This window comes from Boleophthalmus pectinirostris, unplaced genomic scaffold, assembly GCF_026225935.1.
Source record: "Boleophthalmus pectinirostris isolate CB_2022bp ecotype Guang Dong unplaced genomic scaffold, ASM2622593v1 HiC_scaffold_8, whole genome shotgun sequence".
Classification (NCBI taxonomy): domain Eukaryota; kingdom Metazoa; phylum Chordata; class Actinopteri; order Gobiiformes; family Gobiidae; genus Boleophthalmus; species Boleophthalmus pectinirostris.
The window spans coordinates 33,214,100-33,235,952 of NW_026571515.1; the positions used below are offsets into that span (position 1 = coordinate 33,214,100).

Below are 21,853 nucleotides of genomic sequence, written 5' to 3' on the forward strand. Positions count from 1 at the left end.
GTATTTCGTATCTTTTGGCAAATACCATACTGAAACTAATGAAAGACTTAATAGGGACTAAACCAAGGCAGGACTATACAAAGTTTTCACCAATCCAGGACTAAACACACACCAAGGCCTTAAGTAGGAGCATATCAATGGAAGACTTCATGAGGACTAACCTAAACCTAGGTGACACCAAGGTTAAACTAACACTAAATCAGGATTAAACCTAGATGAACGATTAATTTAAGAACACAAGTAAAATAGCAAATAATAGTATTTATTCTCTGTACTGCCCTACTCTGATAGTAGCAACAGATCTGAGTAGGGTTGTCAAAAGTATCGATACTAATAGATACTAAAGGGCATACAATATAAACTTCATAGACAAATCAGATCATTTCAAGTCTCCAAGTGGCAGTTGAAATCAGGAAGTGCTCCTTGCCAACAGCTAATACAAACATTCAAACTGAAAGTGAAAATGCTAGAAAGGGTTATTTCACACATTTGATCTTAAATATTTTAATAAAAGCAATGCAAAAGCGCCCAAAACTATTAAAAACCCACATAACATGAACTCTGTCTCCTTTCTCTAAGCACTGTGGAGATCATCTCTCATTCACAGTCTCTGGGTCAGATCTGATTCCCTCATCACTCATTCACAAATTGAGGTCTGCAATATTAATAGCACAGAACGAGTGAGGCTTTTAATGGACTTTTCAGCCTTTTCAGAGTTGTCAGACAGCTGAGGAATCTGTACAAGACCAAGAGAGCTTGTAAAATATTTAAAGCTTTAACTTGGAACATTCTGAGTAAAACTTGTTTTAAATAAGAAAATATTCACTGTAGGATTTTAAAAATATTTCTATATTACATGCACATGCATTGAATACACTAAGTTTGAAGCTTCTCTCAACTAAAAACAGCCTATTCCTCCTTGCAATGTGGAACAAAGATTTTTTTGAAAATTTTGGAAATGACAGACCAATAAAACAGCATTATTCAAATGTGTGAATGAAACAAAACACAACCCCAGGTATTTTTGAGAAGGTAAACTGTATTATAGCATGGCTAAAACCTCCCAAGTCCATTTTGTGTAATATAGGATTTAAAGATCAATAAAATCTCTACATCAGCACTAACCAGAGCAAAACCAGTACAAGTGTGAATGCACCCATATACTTTATAACCAAGTCTCTCTGTTGTTTTAGTATTGACCAATAGGCCATCAATATGTTGGGTTTCTGATGACAACTTTCCGCCACTCATGATGTACCAATTATTTTCAGCAATGAATAAAAACTGTGTCTCACATCCTTAACTTCAATTCATTAGTTGCAATCAGAGTAATCTGATAGTTCACATTTCAGCCACAAGACAAACTACAGTATAACTAATGTATCAATTAAAATACAGATTATTATAAAATAACCACTTTTACTCTACAAATCCATGAACATGAACACCATTTTTGGTTTATTATAGAACATATTCCACTTGTCAGATTAATTATTAGTTATCTGATTACTCCAATTATCTGACTTGTAAAAATGTGACTGAATAAGGGACTGTCATTTCTAGATTGGCTCTCCCTCCTGAGTCATGGTACAGCCCTAAATGTCAGCAGAGACTCCTCTTTGCCATGAGCGAGCTGAACAACACTTTATCTGCAGCTCTAAAACTGTGAGTCAGGCCAGAATCGTGTGAAAAGCACTCACACTCACCACAAGAGGGTTCATCAGTAACAGAGTGGATCAGCTCTGTGCTTAGACTGAGTCACCACCTGAGTCTTCCTGTGTATACACTCAAACTACAGGACCACTGCTACAACAGTGCAATCGAAAACTGTTCAGTAAAGATCCAATTTGATACCTGTTTTACTTCTCCAGTACTGCAACTGCAATCTAATCTTTATTTTAACACAATCTAACCAGAAAGAGCTGGTATGCTGTTAGACAAGTCTCTCACGTCACTGTCACCTTTTTGTTAAAAATCAAACTCCTTAACAGGACTGTGAATGCTCATATTGATCACAGGCTCCTGAAAATGTGCTTTTTGAATCAATATGTTAAAACTTTTTTAACAGTCTTTGCTAATGTGTGCATTGTGTCTCCATGGTAACTACTAAACATTCCACCATAGAGATACATGCAAAACACCCCCAGCATGATGTCACTGCAAAGTATCAATAATCAAAATTGCTACAGTTTCAAACTGAGCTGGACGACAGGTCAATCTTCTATGGTGGAATTTGCTATGTGACTGTCAGATTGTAGATTTGTTGAACTGGCTTATGGTTAATCTCTCTGTAATAGCATGAAACTAAAACTGGCAGAGATTTCAACATTTTCTCTGTCATCTTAAATAAACAAAAGTGAAATGATTTCCTCACAGTTGCCACAGAAAATGGTATCATTATTCAACCACAAAGATGTGATGACTGTCATTTGAACTGACCTTGAGCAATAAGAGTAATATTGCAAGTTTGTGTAGCCAATTTTTAACAAATAATGATAGGTTTTTAGAGATCCTTCTGGAAAAAAAAACAATGAAACTCCCATAGAGTGTTATAGGCCCCTGCATAACATAAACAGATTCTAGAGACTATTATGTACAAAATCTATTACATTTGTAATTTATGTTTTAATAGATGTTAAATGCAATATAATGATATGGTTAACTTTGTCATAGAATAAAACATCTTCAGGAAAAACAATGGGACTTACTCATACCTTCCTCCCACACATTTCTACTGTACAAGAGTCAACAGCATACAGACAACACTGAAACTACACTGTCTGGGCCATTATGAGGAGATGTGTTCACAGACAATAGAGTGTAGTGTGTGGTTCATAATAATCATAATCATAATAATGGATTCTGTTGTGTTTTAAAAGTTTGACAAGCCTCTCAAAGCGCGACAATAGGCTTCATTTTTTCACTCCACACTCAGTGGTGGTAAACTGCTTCTATAGTTACAGAAGGGTTGAGGTATTGATACTTTGCAGCTGATGTCATTAACATTCATTAACTGAGGGTGTGATGTTAACTGAAGGCACTGCTCTGTCTGAAGATCTGTTGCTCAAATTAGACTTCTGAGTTTTATTTTAACACAATCTGACCATAAAGCACTGACTTGACTGACTAACTACAACAGGTGAGCTGATTTGTGCTGTTAAACAAGTCTCTCACACTGAAAATCAAACATCGAAACAGGTCCATAAATGCTTATACTCATCACAGCCAGGTTCCTGAAAATGTGTTGTTTAAATCCATTTTGTATTTTTTCTTGAGTTTTCAGATGGTCTTAAAACCTTTTTGGCAGTATTTGCTAATGTGTACATTGTGTCACCATGGTAATCTCCTCCACAGATATCCATGCTGAACACCCACCCCCAGTATGATGATACTGCAAAGTATCAATAGACTGAAATAACTAACTACTGCCAATCTGTGCATATGCCCCCTGATCACTTACACCACAAAAAAGCAAGTGGATGATGAAGATGATAACAACAAGGACACTATTTCTAGCCCTATTTAAGGCCTGACTATGCCCCGGCTTAGTCTTGGTTTAGCCCTGGTGATGGGTTTCATCTTACAAAATACTCCAGACTTGTCAGCCTAGGAGCTGAATGTCCATTTTGTGGTGCAGTTGTATAAATACTAACACTGTATACCATTCATTATTAGTACAATTCTGTGTATTAATTTATCACATGAAACTCAGTGTTAGTGAACTATTTCTGTGACTTTTACATCAAATTTAGACTACATGTGTAAGACCATACAAGGACACTCAATGCTCCAGTATAACTCGTTTTTCGGGGGGGGTTGTTGTGGCTTTGCTAATTTGAATGAATGAAGTCATAGCCTCTATAATTAGTGTACCACAATACACACATTCATGGGTAATTATTGCAACATATTCAACAAAATGATTTAGGGATTTAGAGCCACTCTGTGAATGACTGTGCAGCCTCTGGTTAGAAAAGCATTATTTCAGTTTAGAGTCATTTTGTTTGATGTCATGTTAATTGAACCTAAAGGCCAAGGAATGGAGTTGTTGCCACTGAATGCTTACAATTACTGTTACCGATGTATATGTCACCAGTATTTTTTGCTATTGAAACTTTGCAGTGACATCACCCCGGAGTTGTTCCACATATATCTCTGTTGATGAAATGTTTAATAGTTACCACGGTGACACAAAGCACACAGCAAACACAGACAAAACAGTTTTTACACAGTTTGAAAAATCAAGATTTAAACAACACAAACAATTTTCAGGAGCCTTTGATCAATACGAGCATTCATGGTGCTGTTTAGGTGTTTTATTTCCAACAAAAAGGTGACCATGACTGGAAAAAAAAATAAAAAATTTATGTTACGTGCAGGAGACTTGTTAAACGCACAAATCATCTCACTTGTTGTAGTTTCAAACAAGTCAGCTTTTTCTGTTCAGATTGTTTTGAGAGCACGTTGAGCATTAAGAGTAATATTGCAAGTTTGTGGAGCCAATTTTTTTTACCAAATAATGATACGTTTTTGTGGATCTTCTTGCAAAAACAATGAATCTCCCACAGAGTGTTATAGACCCCTCCAAAACATAATCAGATTCTAGAAACTCTACTATATTTGCCATTTATGTTTTAGTAGATGTTAACTGCAATATAATAGTAATGTTAACTTTGATCATGAGCTTCAGGAAATACAATTGGACTTACGCATACCTTTTTTTCAACCAAGTCAGCTTTTTCTGGTCAGACTGTTTTAAAATAAAGATCAGATTAATTCTAACTTGAATAACAGAGCTTCAGACAGAGTAGTGCTTTCAGTAAGCTTCACACCCCCAGGGAATGTTAATGACGGAAAGTGGAAGAGTAATTATTGTCTCATCGTCTGGTTGGAAACAGCTCAAACATTCTCATAATTATAATGTAAAATTCTTTATCTTGTCATCGATCATGTGAGGTGCTGTACAGGGCCTGTGTAGTGAATGCAGTCACTACATGCCTTTGTGCCTCAGACTGATTATTCATGAGTGAAAATTTAGAAGCATGGTGTAACAGAGCAGAAAGAGGAAGCCAAATCAAATGGAGAAATTGCAGATAATTAACAAACAACACGGAGCTGATACTGGCAAAGAGGCAGAAACCAGAGAGTCCAGGGCTGAACCAGGACTGAGGGAGTTTTCTCTTGTACACAACACAACTAACTGGGACTAAATACAGAACTAAACCTGGACTAGACAGGGACTCAACCAGAACTAGAACAAGACCAAGCCAAGTCTACATTAGGACTAGACTTTAAAAAAAAACGAGGGCAGGTAAAGCATCAACCAGAACTAAATCTGAATCTGAACTTTTTCTTGATCCAGACCAAACCTAGAGGTACTGAAGCATTGTCAAAACCTAAACCAGGAAAGAAAGGTCTCACAGTAAGAATGCATATTATTGATGTTAAATGTCACTGTGGAACATAACAATAACCTCTCCATGGAGAACTGCAGATCCCCCATGAGAAAAGTTACACATCTTTTAGGATATAAACCAGGACAGGCTAAATTCAACCTAAACTATAAACTTAATTAAAAAGGACTAAACAAGACCTGAATGTAAATGTGCAAACTAGGACTAAAATGAAACCTCAGTATTTGCAAGATTCTGCTCTGGATGAGAAGGTTATTGCATATTTTGTGTGTTACCCGTATTGTCTTTGAGCCCACGAAGGATGAATCTGCTGCACTCCAACAGAGAGACCTGCTTCAGAAATAAAACACAAAAGACAAGAGAAGGTGAGGAGGGAGTTTGGATTTCTTCAGTCAGATCACAAGTACATTTCTTATCAAACTCTATATATCTAATACAAATACACATCAAATGCTGCTCTTTGAATCATTATATATCATTTTCATATAATCAGTAAAACAATTCATTGCAATGTCAATTTTGATAAGGGAACTTACAAAAGACAACTCTTATTTGGCCCATAAAGGAGACATTTCAAACAAGACAAATACTCCCACCACACCTCCTGCTACTTCTACTATCAAATATTCTTTTTTATCTCTTGGATAATGTTAAACATTTCTACAGTGACAACAAATACATTTTTTTCTCATTCTCTGTATACGGACAGGCTATGCCTCATGTGAACCTCAGAACCTCTAGAATTCCCTCACTGAGCTGCAGAGGCTGCACTAGCACTGATTCATGATTGGCTGCATGTGCTGGGCATTAGGTAGTGACCATTCAGAGCAGAGAGAGGCAGTTTAGGTTTAAGCCAACTGGATTTCAGCATTGAAGCTGGCAACTCATGTTCTGCTTTCTGACTGCATAGTCATCTTCAGAACCAAAACACCAAATGATGGTTTTATAATTAAGAATAGACTGGCATTAGAATTGTCAGTAAGAGCTATAAAATAATATTATTTATAAAATAAAAAGTCAAAATCTTACATTCTAACCCTTTAAGTGAGTAACTAGTCCAACAGTTCTACAGACTTGAAAAGAAATCAATTTTCTCCCAAGGCTTCACTTGCCCTTTCACAAACTATAGCCTTTATCCTGAAGACTGAAGTCTAAGTGCCTGAAGTTACAGTATAGTGAGGAAAGATATTTTATTTTAGCTCAGAAGCCGGAGGAGTCAAGAAGAGGAGACGAGGAGAGGAGACGAGGACAAGGACAGAGCTCATACGGCCTCTTCTGTCTCTGCCTGTTTGAATCTCCTCATGATCTTTATATGTGGAGCTGTGGCACGCTCATACTCCAGCTCCATCTGTGCCAGTGAACACACACCACTGCAAACATCTGTGAGCCCGCGTGACTCCATGTGTACAGTGTACTGTATGCACAGGCATATACTCCTAATGAGACTGTTATCGAAAACGCAATATGATAAACCAGGACAAACCAATGCAAATATGAATCGGCATGGAATAAATACTAGACCTAAAGAAGTAAACAAGGGCTAAACATTACATTAGTTTAAAGTGAGAATGATGTTTCTCTAATTTTCACTTAATTTGATGGGATAGTATCTGATACTACCTATTCAGCACTATTACTATTACTCAACACTTTTTTTTCTGAAACTTTAAACATTATTTCCTATTTAGTTTTTTTGTAATTTTATTTGCTAAATAATAATTTCGGTGCACATCAGAGAAGCCTACTTACAGCATGGTTGCAAAAGTTGGAATCCCCTAGTGTGATGTCATAATTTCCAACCAGGTAGTGAAATTTTTAAGAAAATTTTTAAATGGCCAAACTGACTGAGGGAAAAATTTTAAAGCTTTTTGTAAAATATTAAATGTAATGGTCTTAACTGTGTTTTAGTAAAATGAAAGTTCAATGCAGTGAAGGTCTATGTAAGTTTTCTGGTGGAGGGTCTGCCAACAGCTTGCTTTACAGAAAAGCAATTGATTTGCCTGGAATATTCCACATTGCTGTTTTAAACTGATCTTTCTTGCATTGGATTCAGTTGCAGGTATCCTATGCCATTCCAAGATAAACAATCTCCATCGAATAATAAAAGTTTCAGACCCTCCACCAGAAAACTTGTGGCCCAAACAAAATTTCAACCCATTTTCTCAAGTCATTAGCATTTATGATAGTATACTCCTGTCACCACCTTGTGTCCTTGAGCAATACGCTTCATGTGCTGTGCTTGCAATTGTTAGTGAGACTATGTGGTTATGCTCTTTCTCTAAATTTTACACAAAAAGTTTGTGTTATATATATGTTTTATTAATGATATACTTACTATTAAATCTTCAAATTTTACATATTTCCAAAACAACAATTGCAATATTTATGAATTTTCTCCCACCTCTACAGCTGCATGAATAAGCAGTGGATCATGTATAATGCAGCTAAGTGAATTCTTGTTTTAAAAATGTAGTAGCCAATATTGTGATACAGCTACACTTAGTATTACACAGGCCTAACCCCTCTTTATCTCCCTCCTCCTTCGTCTTGAAGAGTACATTTTCCTGCCAACAGCACCTCAGCCCTGACAGACACTCTGCTTCCTGCTCTTAACAGTCCCTCCTCTCTTTCTCTCACATCTTATTTGCTTCGTGCTCCTGCAATCCTCACACACAATAACCAAATACCAAGCACTGCCATCTCTAGTCCACTGCCAGTTTTGAGGGGAGCTGTGTGGCAGTGGCCAAGGCAAATAAGGACACAGTTGTGGTCAAAGAGAGGGAAAAAAACTCAAGAGGAGACAGTGATTGGTAACCTGCAGTAACTAACATCAATCAAACCTCATGTCGTGACTATCCATGGGTTTCAGAGAGTTGAAAATGAATGCAGTTGTCACGGCAATTAATGATTCAAAAAAAATGATTAAATCTTTTGAATGGTGCTCAAAATGGCATCTATAAACAGAGATCTGAAATAGAATAGGAACATGGGAATAGAAACATGTAGAAATCATTTTAAAGATTTATTTGTTGCATATTCCTTTTTGTGGAGATATTACAATAAAACAGACAACAGCTGTTTCCAAATAGAGTAAGGAAATCATGGGTTTCAGTGACTATGAAGGACTTTTGTCCATTAAAAACATATTACATCTTGATTGAATTTGCTTAATTGCATTGGCAACTGTTGGAAACCCATGGATCCCTGGATGATAGCATTACATATTACTGAAATTAAGGCTGTAACAATAACTGAGATATTGTGATATCGTATCATCAACGAATTACAAGTCTCTTTGCATAAAATAAGAGTTATGGTGCAATAGCCAAAAAAAGACAGAGGGAACTACACATCTCGGTATGATATTTACTACGATATTTTGAAGAGGCTAATAATTAAAGATGGGACACTTTTTTGCTTTTAAAATACCTTGACAAGATTTTGGTGTGAATTATTACCATCATAATCTCAAGAATTCAAGTAAAAAACATATTTCTTCATGTTGTCTGCACTGAAATGAATCATGGGATATGTAGTTTCTGATGTTCATAAGCTGTTGCTACTATAAAAACATACATTTAAACAAAGGATATATTGTGACAGTCCACGATATTATTGTGAGACTTTTGACGATACAATATCATGATATTTCGGTTATTGTTACATCCCTCTATCTAATTATTTTTATATGTATAGGCCTACTTCAGTTTGTAGTATGGCTGTAATATTTATCATGCCTTAATTTAGCATTAACACTGAGACACAAACATATCTCTTTCTAAACACAGAAGAGGCTTAAGTATTCTTTTGAACTGTGTGCTTTTTAACATGTTGCCAGTGACATCCTGTTCAATGCCTTATCTTTATATATTTACTCATTTTAAGCACGACTTGGTAAAAACCACATTGAGATAAAATTGGGCAGGAACTAGTGACGCTAGCTGTGAGGTTAGAGTCTATTTCCCAGTAAATGTTTAGCTATTAATTTAACCTCAGTCCTTATTTGTTATTTTGCCATTTTTAGTCTAACTTCTTTTACAGTAACAAGATGGCTGCTATACCACATATGTCCCTTCTAGAGTTTCAATCCACTTCCCTAGCTACTGTTGGCATGGCTATTTGTCAATCACACCTACACGGCAGCATTTCAGAGCCAGTTTGCTGTATAAACATGAGGAGAGAGGGGGAGTCTACCAGCTACAGTCAAACAAATACACATGAAACACATGAACCTGAGCAGGAAGCACAGAGGCAGAATGTATAGTGAAAATAAGCATTTAGCAACGGATGAGTGGAAATATATAACAATGCAGTTCTATATTTAACTGTGCAATTCATTCACAAAGCATGGACAATATTTTGATACAGTTTGAGTAAGGTTAGGGTTGACAGAAATATAGAACGTTAGATACTTATCAGTACTAGTACTGAAACTAGATACTCATTTGAGCAAGTATCGATACTAAAAAAGTCACATTCACAGGACAGAAATTAACCTTTCCTGAATAGCTTTAGAATGATCTTGAGCTGTATCAAAACAAGTAGACTATAGAAGCACAGTCACAGACCTCTATGGAAAATACCTGGATGACTGAGGGATTACACAGATTTAAAACCACAAGATCATGTGGTGTTTTTTGTTCTTATCATCATGGTATCGGAATTAGTCTTAAGTCAGTTCCTTAGTATTGTGATAACAGTAGTTTCAGAAAAAACATTATAATGTGGTTTAATATAGATCAAAATCATCCAGAACCAAGAAAATCTGTTTGCTTTTTAGAACTAAACCATAGCTTAACGTAAAGGTGCACTGGGTAACATTTCTAGTGGCGTCTCTATGGAAATGTTATTGCTTTGTCTAGAATGTTCTACAGTATAGATTAAATCTATCTATCACGGGGAAACAAGCAGGTTATAGCTCTACATTACATTAAAATTCAGATCTGTGGAGAGTCGTCCCTATTCACAGAAGGAATTATTGTATTTTTGAGCAATAAAAACATTGTGACTAATGTCATACCATGGAACATTCCAGGAAAAGCAATAACATCTCCATGGAGACAAGCAAAGTAGCAAACCGTCCACCAGAAAAGTTGCACAGTGCACCTTTAAAACAATGCTGCTGATCTAATATTGAAGGATTCACTTTATGGGAACTGGTTTGTTGATTCACACAAAAGGTCCTCTTCATGGGACCATGAATACAAAGTCTCCACAGTGTGAATACTCGCCCACTCACACATAAATGCTTTGAACAAGAATGATATATGACTTCAGCCCTACTTGTCTGTGGAGCTCGTGGTTTGGCTCCCAGGTAGGCCAGGTTCACATTGGCTTTTCTTCCATCAATGATTGGGTTTGCATCTTTGCAGGCTCGCTCTGCTGCTCCTCTGTCCACCATGGTCACCTGTGGATGGGAACACAACACTGTAGGGACCATCAAACTGGAGAGTGGGAGTGGAAAGAAGTGTCTGCTTAGACTGGAGTAGGCAGAATACAGGAAAAAAAAAAAGTTTTTTTTTCAGATAAGTATTGCAGTTATGATTAAGGATGCACTGATATGACATTGGTATTGGATGTGCCGATACTGAAAAATTTGCTGGACTGTATATTGACTTCTAAATATCGATTCACCCAATATCCAAGTTGGACATAAAAATGTAATAAGACTATTTACTGGTTGTAGTTGACCCAGTGTCACAATGTATGAACTTTTATTTATACAAAGTTGTTCTGTTGTCATTTGAAAATACATAACAGCTTCATAACACATATTTTATTTTTGGTTTAAAGGAAAAAAATGCTATGCTCAGTCTCTGCACTATAAACAGATACTTAAAGCCATAGTATCGGAATTTGTATTGGAACTGAAAAAGCTGGATCCCTAACTGTGATTAGATTTGCAACATATGTTCAGAAAGAAGGATTCTGTTCAGAGTGCACACTGTAAACAACTCCTAGAGTGTTCTAGACTAATACCAGAATTTCATGCATTTCCAAACTTCCAAATTTCAAAATTTGTTGTAGAGGTTTAAATCTACAGGTACAAGATTTTCTATAAAAAACATGATATTTAGTTTTTTGCAGAGAATATTGTATTATCTAAATAATTACAGCCTTTGTGATTTCATGGCTGCACCAACTCAAACTGCAATTTCGATTCAATTTGCTAAATTTTATGTAACTCTAGACTGTAGCCATGACCTGGATTATAATGTGCAGCAGTCAGATGCCAAAAAGGAGAAATTGGTATACAATATATGTAAGATTTGCACTGTGCTGTTCTTACTTTATATGGTTTCAGTAATAGAGTAAGGTAATGCAATGTTGTTGCAATAACTATAAAATAACATTGTGTTGAGCTACATTTTATAAACAATAATCCCTTGAAGACACTGTTCCACCAGGAAGTGATCTACTGTGTTTTTTTTTTTTTTAACTCCATACACCTTTACTGGAATTATTTGGATAATTTAAGACCTTGACTGGCCAATCTCTATTAAACTAAAGGCAAAAGGTAGTTGTTAACTTGAAAATTACCGCTTCATGACATCACAAGGTGGAACAGAGCATTCTGAGCTTTGGAGATGTAGACAGACTAATAATAAAGGATTACTCAAATTACTATGTGACTGAAACAAAACACAACTCCAGGTATGTTTTTTGATGAAGTAACAGCAGATGGCTCAGAGTTCACAAGAATCAAGTTTGTGTAATATAGGACCTTTAAATGGTTAGTCACTATGGTAACAGCCCTAATTTCTCATCAGTCTGAAACCCATGTACAGGGAGTAACTGTTCCCCACTCTCAACATTTTCACAAGAATGATTGTGACTGATGGTAGTAGACTTGTTTTAGCAGTCCTATGTGGGCGGCTGTGTGGGAGGCAGGTTGTATTTCTTCCTGTCATATTGGGCTGCCAAAGAAGATACACAGGATTCTTGTTGACCTGCCTTCAGGGAGTGATCCATGGAGTGGGTAGATGCAAGGCAAGGTTAAAACACACACATTCAAAGCTATGCAAGCTCCAGTCATGACTACAGCTGGGTTCACATCGCTCTTTTACAGTGTAATTTAATGTTATCTGTGGTTAATGAATTATAACAGACTTTTATGTGCAAATGTACATATGGCTAGGTCTGTCATGATAACAAAATTTGAAGTACAACATATTGCTGAAGAAAATATAGATGATAAACGATAATACTGAAACCCAAGAGCAAATTTAAAACACAGAAAAAATTCTATATCTACAATATTGTTAAAAATTTAAATCATGAGCTGCAGTAAATCAACAGCAGAATGAAACACTTTTGTACTTAGTTTGCATCTGTAATGAGTCATAGAAGATGAATGAAACCTTTTATGGCTTAAATCTTATCATAGAACAAAAATATAACAAAAGTTTTCCACTACTGCATAGACAAAGTACTACGATAAATACTGACCCCAAATAACCAAATGTCCCCAATAAAAAATACTGTCAACAAGGACTATATATGGCTATTAAGGGCAAGACAACATGGCAAAAAGTTCATCACAGCTTTTTCCCTAATATTTATAAATCAACATTTTTATATGGTCAAATATGTCACCATGTTTAACCAATTTATATTTTCTTTTATTTTGAGGAGTTGTTGGTTTAACTCTTGACTTAATTCTTAAACGTCTGACTTTGAACTTCAAATGAACTGTTTGAAACTAATTGTGTGTATAGTAAGTGTGCTGGTGTTGTGTACTTTTGTGTGATTGTTGCTGTACTTTTCCTCGTCCTATAGATGATTTTACATCAACCTGCCGAGGGACTGAAGATGGAAATTAGCCACGTTGGCTATAATCTTTACATATTTACATTTTTTATGTTCATTAATATGTACTGTCCCTTTAGAAATAAATAAAATAAGAATTTTTTTTTTCTTATTCAGTACAAATAAAATGGCTTTCAGCATTAATTTCATGAAGATAAACAAGAAATGTAATCATTGCAACTTCAAATAGCTAAATATATTCCACCAAAGTCTGAACTCTCCTCCAAAGCCATTAACAATTTCATCTTGGTTTAATTAAAATTTGATTAATTGCACAGCCCGACAATGAGCCAAGTCAATAGTCCTCCACCTATATCTGAAAGCGGGACATCAGGTCTATGGATCACTAAAATACTTAGTAATAATAATATACGCATAATAGTTTAGTAACATTGTTTTCAGTCCTGGGGGTAATATAGACCGCTTAGGGCAGTCAGGGATGAAGTGAGCAAGTGGTCCCACAGCGCACAACAACTGGAACATTCCGTTTGTCTCGGCTCATTGGTTTTCATGCAAAAACCACAACAGTAATTCGTGTTTTCTAGTCATCGTCCAATTCTGTAACTGTACCCGCCTTATTATGGTTGAGGGCTCAGAGGCATTCAGGTCAGTTTTTAATTATGTTTAATGTAAATATAAACACAATAAACCTAGCACTAAACTGGCCAGGTGCTACAGTGAAGTGGCAGTGGCTCTGTACATATTGTTGTTGTGTCCTAAGGCAAGACACTTCATCCACCTTGTCTGTGTATGAATGTGTGTGAATGATTGGTAGTCAGAGGGGGTTACTGCACAGCTGCATTACTGTAATAAACCAGAACTGAACCAAGACTTTATAGAGGTGTAATTACAGACTAAACCAGGATTAAACCAAGACTAAGGATTTAGTTAACCAGGACCTGAACCTACAAAATCAAATCTGTAGCACAGAAAATCTGAAAAACAAAGCTAGGCCAAAATTTTACCTCGTCAAAACCAGGCCCAAAACTGATCCAGGATTAAACTAGGACCAAAATGACAGACTGTAATTGTATAAGGCCCCACTATGGCAGAGGAGGGGGTCAGAAAGTTCAGTATAGTGCAGTGTCTTATCTCACAGCGCAGTGCACGTCACACCTCTGTGGCCAAGATTACGCTCATAAACGTACACGGATCGGTCTTAACTTGAAACAAATTCCCCCTGTGAGTCGAATATGTGTTACTGGGTTAATTGATGACACACTTAAGAGACCATAAACTAGCATGTGACACCCACCACACGACACTCTAAAATGGGCGCAAAATAAATTGACAAATCTACTATATTAAGTTAAGGTTCTAACTGCGCAAAGATTGAAACACGAGATCTGCGCGTAATTCGTTGAAGAGTTTAATTTCTATGCGTTACATCAAAAGTTGCATTCAAAGTTTACTTACAAATCCATATCCTCTGGACTTGCCCGTCTGCTTGTCTGTTATAACCACTGCTTCGTCAATATCTCCAAAAGTCTCAAAATATTTCCTAAGCGAAGCGTCGTTCGTATGGTAAGGTAGTCCACCGACGAATATTTTGGTGTAAGTAGTGTCTTTTTCGTTGATGGAGTGCATTATTTCTAAGGGAAGACCTGCGAGTTGACCCAGCGGAGTAGACATGCAGATGAAGAGGGTAGGACTGCTGAAGACGAGAGCACGAGAGAAATGTGGACCGCTATAGCGACCGTGCGTCCATGGCAGTTGAATTGGCAGTCCCGGGGCACGCTGGTGTAAGATATGCAGCCTTCTGACAGGTGTCTTGTAGTCTCTTGTCTCCTGTTCCGGACAAAGCGAAGTCTCTCGGCTCGGGTAGGCGCGTCTTGTGCCCCCCTGATCCAATGGAGCCGCGGTGCGTCTGTTTTTATTGGTGCCTCCCGCCTCCAGCTCCTCCCTTATCTACAGTCAAATGCTATTCACAAGAAGTCAACTCTGGTAATTCAAAGTAGTAATTTAATAAACGATAGATAGAAACATACCGTGAATTGTATTTAGTTTCATTCACACATGTTTAACACACAAACTCTGCATAATTAGGCTGAGTTCTTCGCTCAAACAGAAAACACTGTTGCACCTTGTGATGTCATGCAGTAATGCAGGAAGTGTTCCACTCTATTTTTAAATTTCATACACCTTCACTAGAATCATGTGAATGATTTCAGTGGTGGAATTGTCTCCACTAAACTAAAGCTAAAAAAGTAGCTGTTAACTTGAAAACTACCACTTCATGACAGCACAAGGTGGAACAGATCATTTTGAGCTTTGGAAATGTAGACAGACTAATAATAAAGTGTAGCTCAAACATGTGTTTATGAAATAAAACGCAACTCTTAATCTTAAGTAGGAGTTGCTATATGTTTGTAATAACAGCTTATTCGTGGGTTTCAGCTTCTTGTAATATGCAACATATGGAAGACTTTTTCACATTCAAATGTGAAATGTATTGTGAGATGGATTGTTCTGATTGAAATTGTTCATCACTATGGCAACGATCGTAACTTTTCATCATTTTGAAATGCATGATTAGATCAGGCTACGAAAATAATTTTCAAAATGTCTGACTGCAAATGATAATAGAGAAGTAAATGTGCTGCAGACAGTCTAGAATCCTTTTTAGAAGACCCACAGATATGACCATATAAAGTTATAGGTAAATCCAATAATATTATATTATCATTATTATTAATATTATAATAAAATAATGCACAGGCAATGTAATGTTTAAATATAAATTTATATTTACAATGATATTAACATCGAGGAACGGGTTAAGAAAAATGCATTCATATTTTAATCCTGTAAATGTTACACAGAAGTCTCTTCTTTATATTCAACAATGCACTTGTTTTAAAGCAAAAATGGTTGGTTTTACATTATTTCCAGATGTATTTAGGAAACTGAGGAGAAAAACAAAGGTATTATTATTAAACAGTAATGCAATGACATGATTCAACCTCATTTTGAGCTTAGACACATTCAGCAGCACCAAAACTGAACTGTCCTCAAGTTAGCCATCTGAGCAAAACCAGACTATATGCTACATGAATGGAAATATAATGACATTTTAACATTTCATATAGTTATGTGCAACAGTAAAAGCACGTTTAAACATATCTACAAGAAGCAAATGAAGATCTTTGGGTTGAGCATATCTTCAGGACAGAAAAAGGCAAAGTTTTATGTCATTAACATATGATGTAGTTCATGTGTTGTGTTAACCAGCATTTAACATTTCAGACTTAACTCAAATGAATGAATATTTATGAATGAAAGAAAGCCGCAGATCCAGCACCTGGAGACTCATTAGCACCTCTGTATCTAAGACTGCACAGGAAACAATAATTTAAAAAAGTGCTTGGATAGCTCTGGACAGGTTACAATAGGAGGCAGAACCGTTCACACCAATGGTTGAAGTATTGAAAATAAAAGCTGACCTATGGAATAAAAAATTACACTTTTAAATATCAAGCCTTGCAATCTGTGCAAAAACAGAATGCAACCTACAAAAGCATATATATATTTATATTTATATAATATATATTTATAATACATTTTGAGCATGTATATACAATTCTTATTTACAGATGACCGCTCCAAACAAGACATCATATTTTAATACTGCAGTACCATAAGATCAGAGGATGTATCAGAAGACTCTTTATAACATTATAATGTGCTTAATTCAAAATAGAACTGTTTCAGATTAGTCTTCATATTTTGTCTGCACAATTTCATTTTTAAAGTACCCAGATTGACTTCAACATGTTTTATCAAATACGTAAAATAAATTAATTTAAACATTGGTATTACAATAATCCTTTTATGACTACAGCATATCTATTACCTTTACCCACTCTAAAAACGTTAAATCCTCTCTTTCGATGGACAGCGCCTGTTTGAAAGGGAGACACAGATACATTACACAGAGTTTGTGGAGAAGGCCTCTGTATTGCCACAATCCTTTAGGCGTTGGCCTTGTGTTAAAGTGCATGGAGCCAACGATAGGTTGAGTTGTACTTCAGCTGAAGAACACAACTATGTGCTACTGCGTAATGACATTCATCAGTGTGTCACAATCTACAACATGTTACTGCACAAACTGTACAACTGCAGCGGAAACCCATAGATACAAGAGTGGTACATTCCACAGACAAGAGCCTTACAATATGAACAATGTCCCGGGGTTCGCTCTTGGTTTGGTCCAACAGAAGGTGTGTTTTAGCTGAGGCCACACCCCTAGTAAAAGGAGACACGAGTTTTTGAAGGAAAATGTCTCACAGTGTATTTGTGATGTGATTGTATAGGCTTCTTTTAAGACAGTTTTATTCTGGTGGCAATACTGCCTCTACTGGCCACTGAGTCAAACATCCTCCAAACAGAGGGAACTTCAGTCCTGTACTGCAGATGTGTCACCTCTGATTGGACTGCTTCTGTCTTTCAGCAATATTTCTACAGCAAAAGAAAAACATGAAAAAATATAATTTAGACATCAAATAAAAGTACAGTACAAATTTGAATGTTCAGAAATGTGATGGTACCTGATCAGGTCCCATTGGCATGCGTCCCATGACCATAGGGTTCATGCCCATATGTCCCCCCATCTGCCCCATGTGCCCTGCCCCTCCAGAGGACATGCCCCCATTCATCATCATCCCCCCGTACTGCTGCTGCCCTGGGCCACCGTGCGGTGCAAACTGCTGCTGAGGGTAGGAGCTGTCCAAGGACAAACATCAAATCATTAAAAACCTTATTACATTTCATATGTTTTTATATTCATAGCTTTCTAGATGATGTGCACCTGTTGCGCCCCATGCCTCCCTGAGCCCAGCCCTTCATGTCTTGGCCCTGGTACATGTGGCCGCTCTGCTGCTGCATCATGGGGTTCTGAGGGCCCATGCGCCCTCCCATCATGGCGTTAGGAGGACTTCCATTGGGGCCAAATGAAGCATCTGGCTGCTGACCCATCCCTGTGTGAAAATATTTAATATTTAAAGACTTGTCACAAACAAATATAAAAGCATATAATATCTTATGCAGTAAGTATATTATAATATGATAAATAATAAATACTATAATTACATAACATGGTTCAACATGATGTCATAACAAAAGATGCACTGTCTAGAGTGACCACCAGAGAGCAGCAAACGACCTACCATAGTTTCCCCCATAACCAAACTGCTGTGGGCCTGGCTGGCCCATGCCCGGCCCCCCCATGGGGCTATCCATGCCACCGGGGGCTGTAACATTTGGAGGAGGACTAAAGCCCCCAGCTGCAGCAGCCTGCTGCTGCTGCATCAGCATCATCATCCTCTGCTTCTTCATTTGCAGAGACACCATCTCCCTGCTGCGCTGAGCCATCATCTGAGCGTTCACAAACCCAGGCTGCAACAGGCATACAAAGGTTAGTTTTATACTAACCACATAATACACTGTATAAAGAGGCAGGGCTGGGCCTTTTTAACATCATCAACTGAAATACATAGATTTAAAGCTTTAACTAATGGCTCACCTGTCCTCCCATGCCCGGCTGCATACCAGGCCTCATACCCGGGTTTCCCCCTGGGTTCTCCATTTTTATGGCCATCCCCTGTCGTGTCTGATTCATGAACTGTGTAAATAAAACAGTGTATTTAAAAAAAAACAAAAAAAAAACATGATATAATATGCTATCTTTATGGTTTGTAGTGTAAAGTGGAGTATATTTGTCACCTGTTGGCCTTGTAGCCTCTGCTGGAGCTGCAGCCTCATAGGTTTGTTGGCACTCATCATTCTGGGTCTCATCATGTTTGCCCGTGGGTGTCCCATGCCCCCCATGCCCCCCATCCCTGGGAAGCTTCCCCCCTGACCCATCTGAGAGAGCATGGGGCCAAAACCTCCCTGTTGTGACTGGCCTTGCATAGGGTTGCCTCCATACCCGGACTGCATCGGCATCGCAGGAGGCCCGGGATAGCCTTGGCCATAGAGGGACTTCTGCTCCAGCAGCATGGCGGGATCCTGCCCAGGGAAAGGCTCAAGGGGCTGTTCTGATCCCTGGTTCTAACAAGATAACAACAGAACACATAGTAAACTGTAATTTGTCCTTGCAGCCAGTTAAAGATATTTCAGAGATTACTAAAGTCACATTACCTGGCTCACCAGGTCGGGGATGCCAAGGGCGCGGTCTATCTCCTCCAGAGCAATGCCATCTGTGTTGTTGAGCAGAGAGTCAAGCTGGTCCAGGAGCGAACGCTCGTCATTCTGACCCTCGCTAGTCGATGGAGGCACCAGCAAATCGTCCAAAGAGTTTCCAAATGGACGCCTTTTACAAAAGAGTCATTACCATTATTCATTATTATATTATTATTATTATTTTAACATAAACAAGTGATTTAGTAAACATGTTGGCAGGTTAATGAAATAAAATGGACATACCGATTACCATCCATGCCCATCATAGAGTCTGGCCATGAGGGGGATTGACTGGGCTGCCCCTGTTGGCTAAAGGGGCTCATTCCCATGTCGCCAGATCCACCTGAACAAATACACAAGTTTTCAGAAAACAAGAACAAACTAAAACTACTAAAACACAGGAAGGTTAATGAGTTTATATGAGTCTGATAGCTGCAGAGGTAATTACAATGGGGTAAAAACTAATCTTTGCTTCATAACAAACATGTTAAGGTAACCATGTAGTTGTAATTAACACAATGACAGAAGGAATACTTTGCAGACTGACAATGGTTTCTGTACTGTAAAATTAGGAAGGATTTCTACATGTGATGCAACGATCCTGGGATTAAGTAAAATATAATTCTAGGTATGTTTTTTTTTTATTTTTTATGAATGAACAAAGTTAAAAGCTCCAGAACGTCAATTTTGCATGTATCCTTTACTTGAATGGCACATACCCATATCCATGAGCTGCTGTTGTAGCATGGAGCGGGCCCCTGGCAGACTGTTGGAGCGACCTCCCATAGGACCTCCCATCATGGCCTTACTGTTGTAGTCCAGGCCCGGGCGCATCATAGAGGGGTGTCCCGCTGCTCCCACTGGACTGGCATTGGAACTGGGCATTCCCCAGTCCCCAGACCCACCCATGGGTGACCTCTGGGGCATTGAGCCCCTGTTCATAGGCCCTGGTAGTAACAAAGGACATAGTTACACATTAACAAACCTGTGAGTACAATTACATGGCCTGCAAAAATCAGATGGCCAGAATTATCAGATTCTGCGTTTTAGGGTGTTTTAAAACACCCTAGAGATATCTGCATAATCTCTAGGGTGTTTTAAAACCTTACTAAGGTTAGAGTTTTCTTAATTGTCATTGTTGTCATTATATTGTTTTATGTATTTTTTGGAGTGATGAGCCTGTGAATCACTTTGGTTCGCCATGGTTGTTTTTATAATGTGGTATATAAATAAATGTAATTGATAATCGAATAATCAAAGACAGATCTGATGTTTGGTGTGTTTAGATGCACTAGAAAAATCTGTAAATCAAAAACTCTTGGTGACGTGTCAGTCAAGCAGTGGATTTTAGAGTAACCGTTGTATTTGGAAGACTAAGTACAGTGAATTTTAAAGTAATTCTTTCAATCTTTAACATTTTCTCTTTACGTTTGTCTTTGCTACATTACTTTTTGCATTATTTTCCTTGTCCACACCTGCATGGGTGAACAATAACAAAGAAATCACTCACATTAAGGGTAACTGTTAACAGGACATTTAAATAATCCGATAACTCTACTTATAAAAGTATTGCACATATACTGTAGTTTAAAAACTCACCCATATTTCCAGGGAAGCTGTCAGAGCTGCCCATCACGTTCTCCTGTTTGATGAGCATTGGCCGTCTCCCTGCTCCGGGCTTCCCATCCATAGATGGAGCCCTCTGAAACTGCCCCCGAGGCCCCAGACCCATCCCAGGACTCCCTGCACACAACATGAACTTTTATTATACACTACTGTCAGAATCACCACTATATTGACCTATAGTTCAACACATAATAGAAAGAACAATGATTTATAGGGCTTAAGTTTTTACCATGCATACATCTTTTTTTAAATAATGAACATAGTTTATTAAATGTCCTAAATAACACAAAATTGACTCTTTAACGCTTTAAATCATGTTATAATGTTGTTACCTCCTCAAAAACATACCTGGATTTGTGTTTTGTTTAATTGTCAGCTACCTGTTACCATTTATTCAGAAGAGATATGCATTTGAGTTTGTATATTAAACATGTGTGAATGAAACAAAACACAGCTCCAGATATGTTTTTGATGAGGAAACAACATCATAACATAGATCAGAAAATAGTGTAATATGGACCCTTTACGAATTATTCAGGCTTAACTCCTAACCCTAACCTTTAATTCAGTAGTTATCTAGCCTGAATCATTGTTAATAAACTGTGTTCATTATGAGTTATGTCTTTGCCCATGATTTACAAAGGCTATAAATAGTTATTATAAAGTGTTACTAATTTGCACTGTAGAAGGTCAAAGGTAGAAGATGACTTATTTTTTACATTAACTCACTAACTAGCTCCAAGTAATTCATTGTGCTATTTCTGTATAACACAATGTTGCATGCTTTTAACAATATTGTACAATTAGATTATTTTATTGGGATT

At 37.4% G+C, this 21,853-nt stretch overlaps 2 protein-coding genes across 3 annotated transcripts in view; both read right to left on the reverse strand.

Annotated features, from left to right (window-relative positions):
• Nucleotides 1-15,054, reverse strand: part of rbm38 (RNA binding motif protein 38) — a 34,205-nt gene extending 19,151 nt beyond the window's left edge. Inside the window, exons 1-3 of one of the 2 annotated variants that reach the window (XM_020929832.2) lie at nt 14,640-15,054; nt 10,698-10,821; nt 5,690-5,744 (exon numbers count right to left, since the gene is read on the reverse strand). In XM_020929832.2, the coding sequence (XP_020785491.1) occupies nt 5,690-5,744; nt 10,698-10,821; nt 14,640-14,855 (395 nt within the window). In that variant the 5' untranslated portion in view covers nt 14,856-15,054. Of the gene's footprint in view, nt 1-5,689; nt 5,748-10,697; nt 10,822-14,639 lie in introns of both variants that reach the window. The other variant, XM_020929831.2, reaches the window with a different exon arrangement.
• An 893-nt stretch (nt 15,055-15,947) lies between these two features.
• The window catches only part of ncoa3 (nuclear receptor coactivator 3), an 87,329-nt gene continuing 81,423 nt past the window's right edge, over nt 15,948-21,853 (reverse strand). The window contains exons 14-23 of the mRNA XM_055166090.1: nt 21,003-21,146; nt 20,123-20,350; nt 19,647-19,746; nt 19,362-19,533; nt 18,945-19,271; nt 18,745-18,843; nt 18,389-18,617; nt 18,031-18,199; nt 17,771-17,945; nt 15,948-17,681 (exon numbers count right to left, since the gene is read on the reverse strand). Coding sequence (XP_055022065.1) covers nt 17,670-17,681; nt 17,771-17,945; nt 18,031-18,199; nt 18,389-18,617; nt 18,745-18,843; nt 18,945-19,271; nt 19,362-19,533; nt 19,647-19,746; nt 20,123-20,350; nt 21,003-21,146 — 1,655 coding nt within the window. The 3' untranslated portion in view covers nt 15,948-17,669. The remainder of the gene's footprint in view (nt 17,682-17,770; nt 17,946-18,030; nt 18,200-18,388; nt 18,618-18,744; nt 18,844-18,944; nt 19,272-19,361; nt 19,534-19,646; nt 19,747-20,122; nt 20,351-21,002; nt 21,147-21,853) is intronic.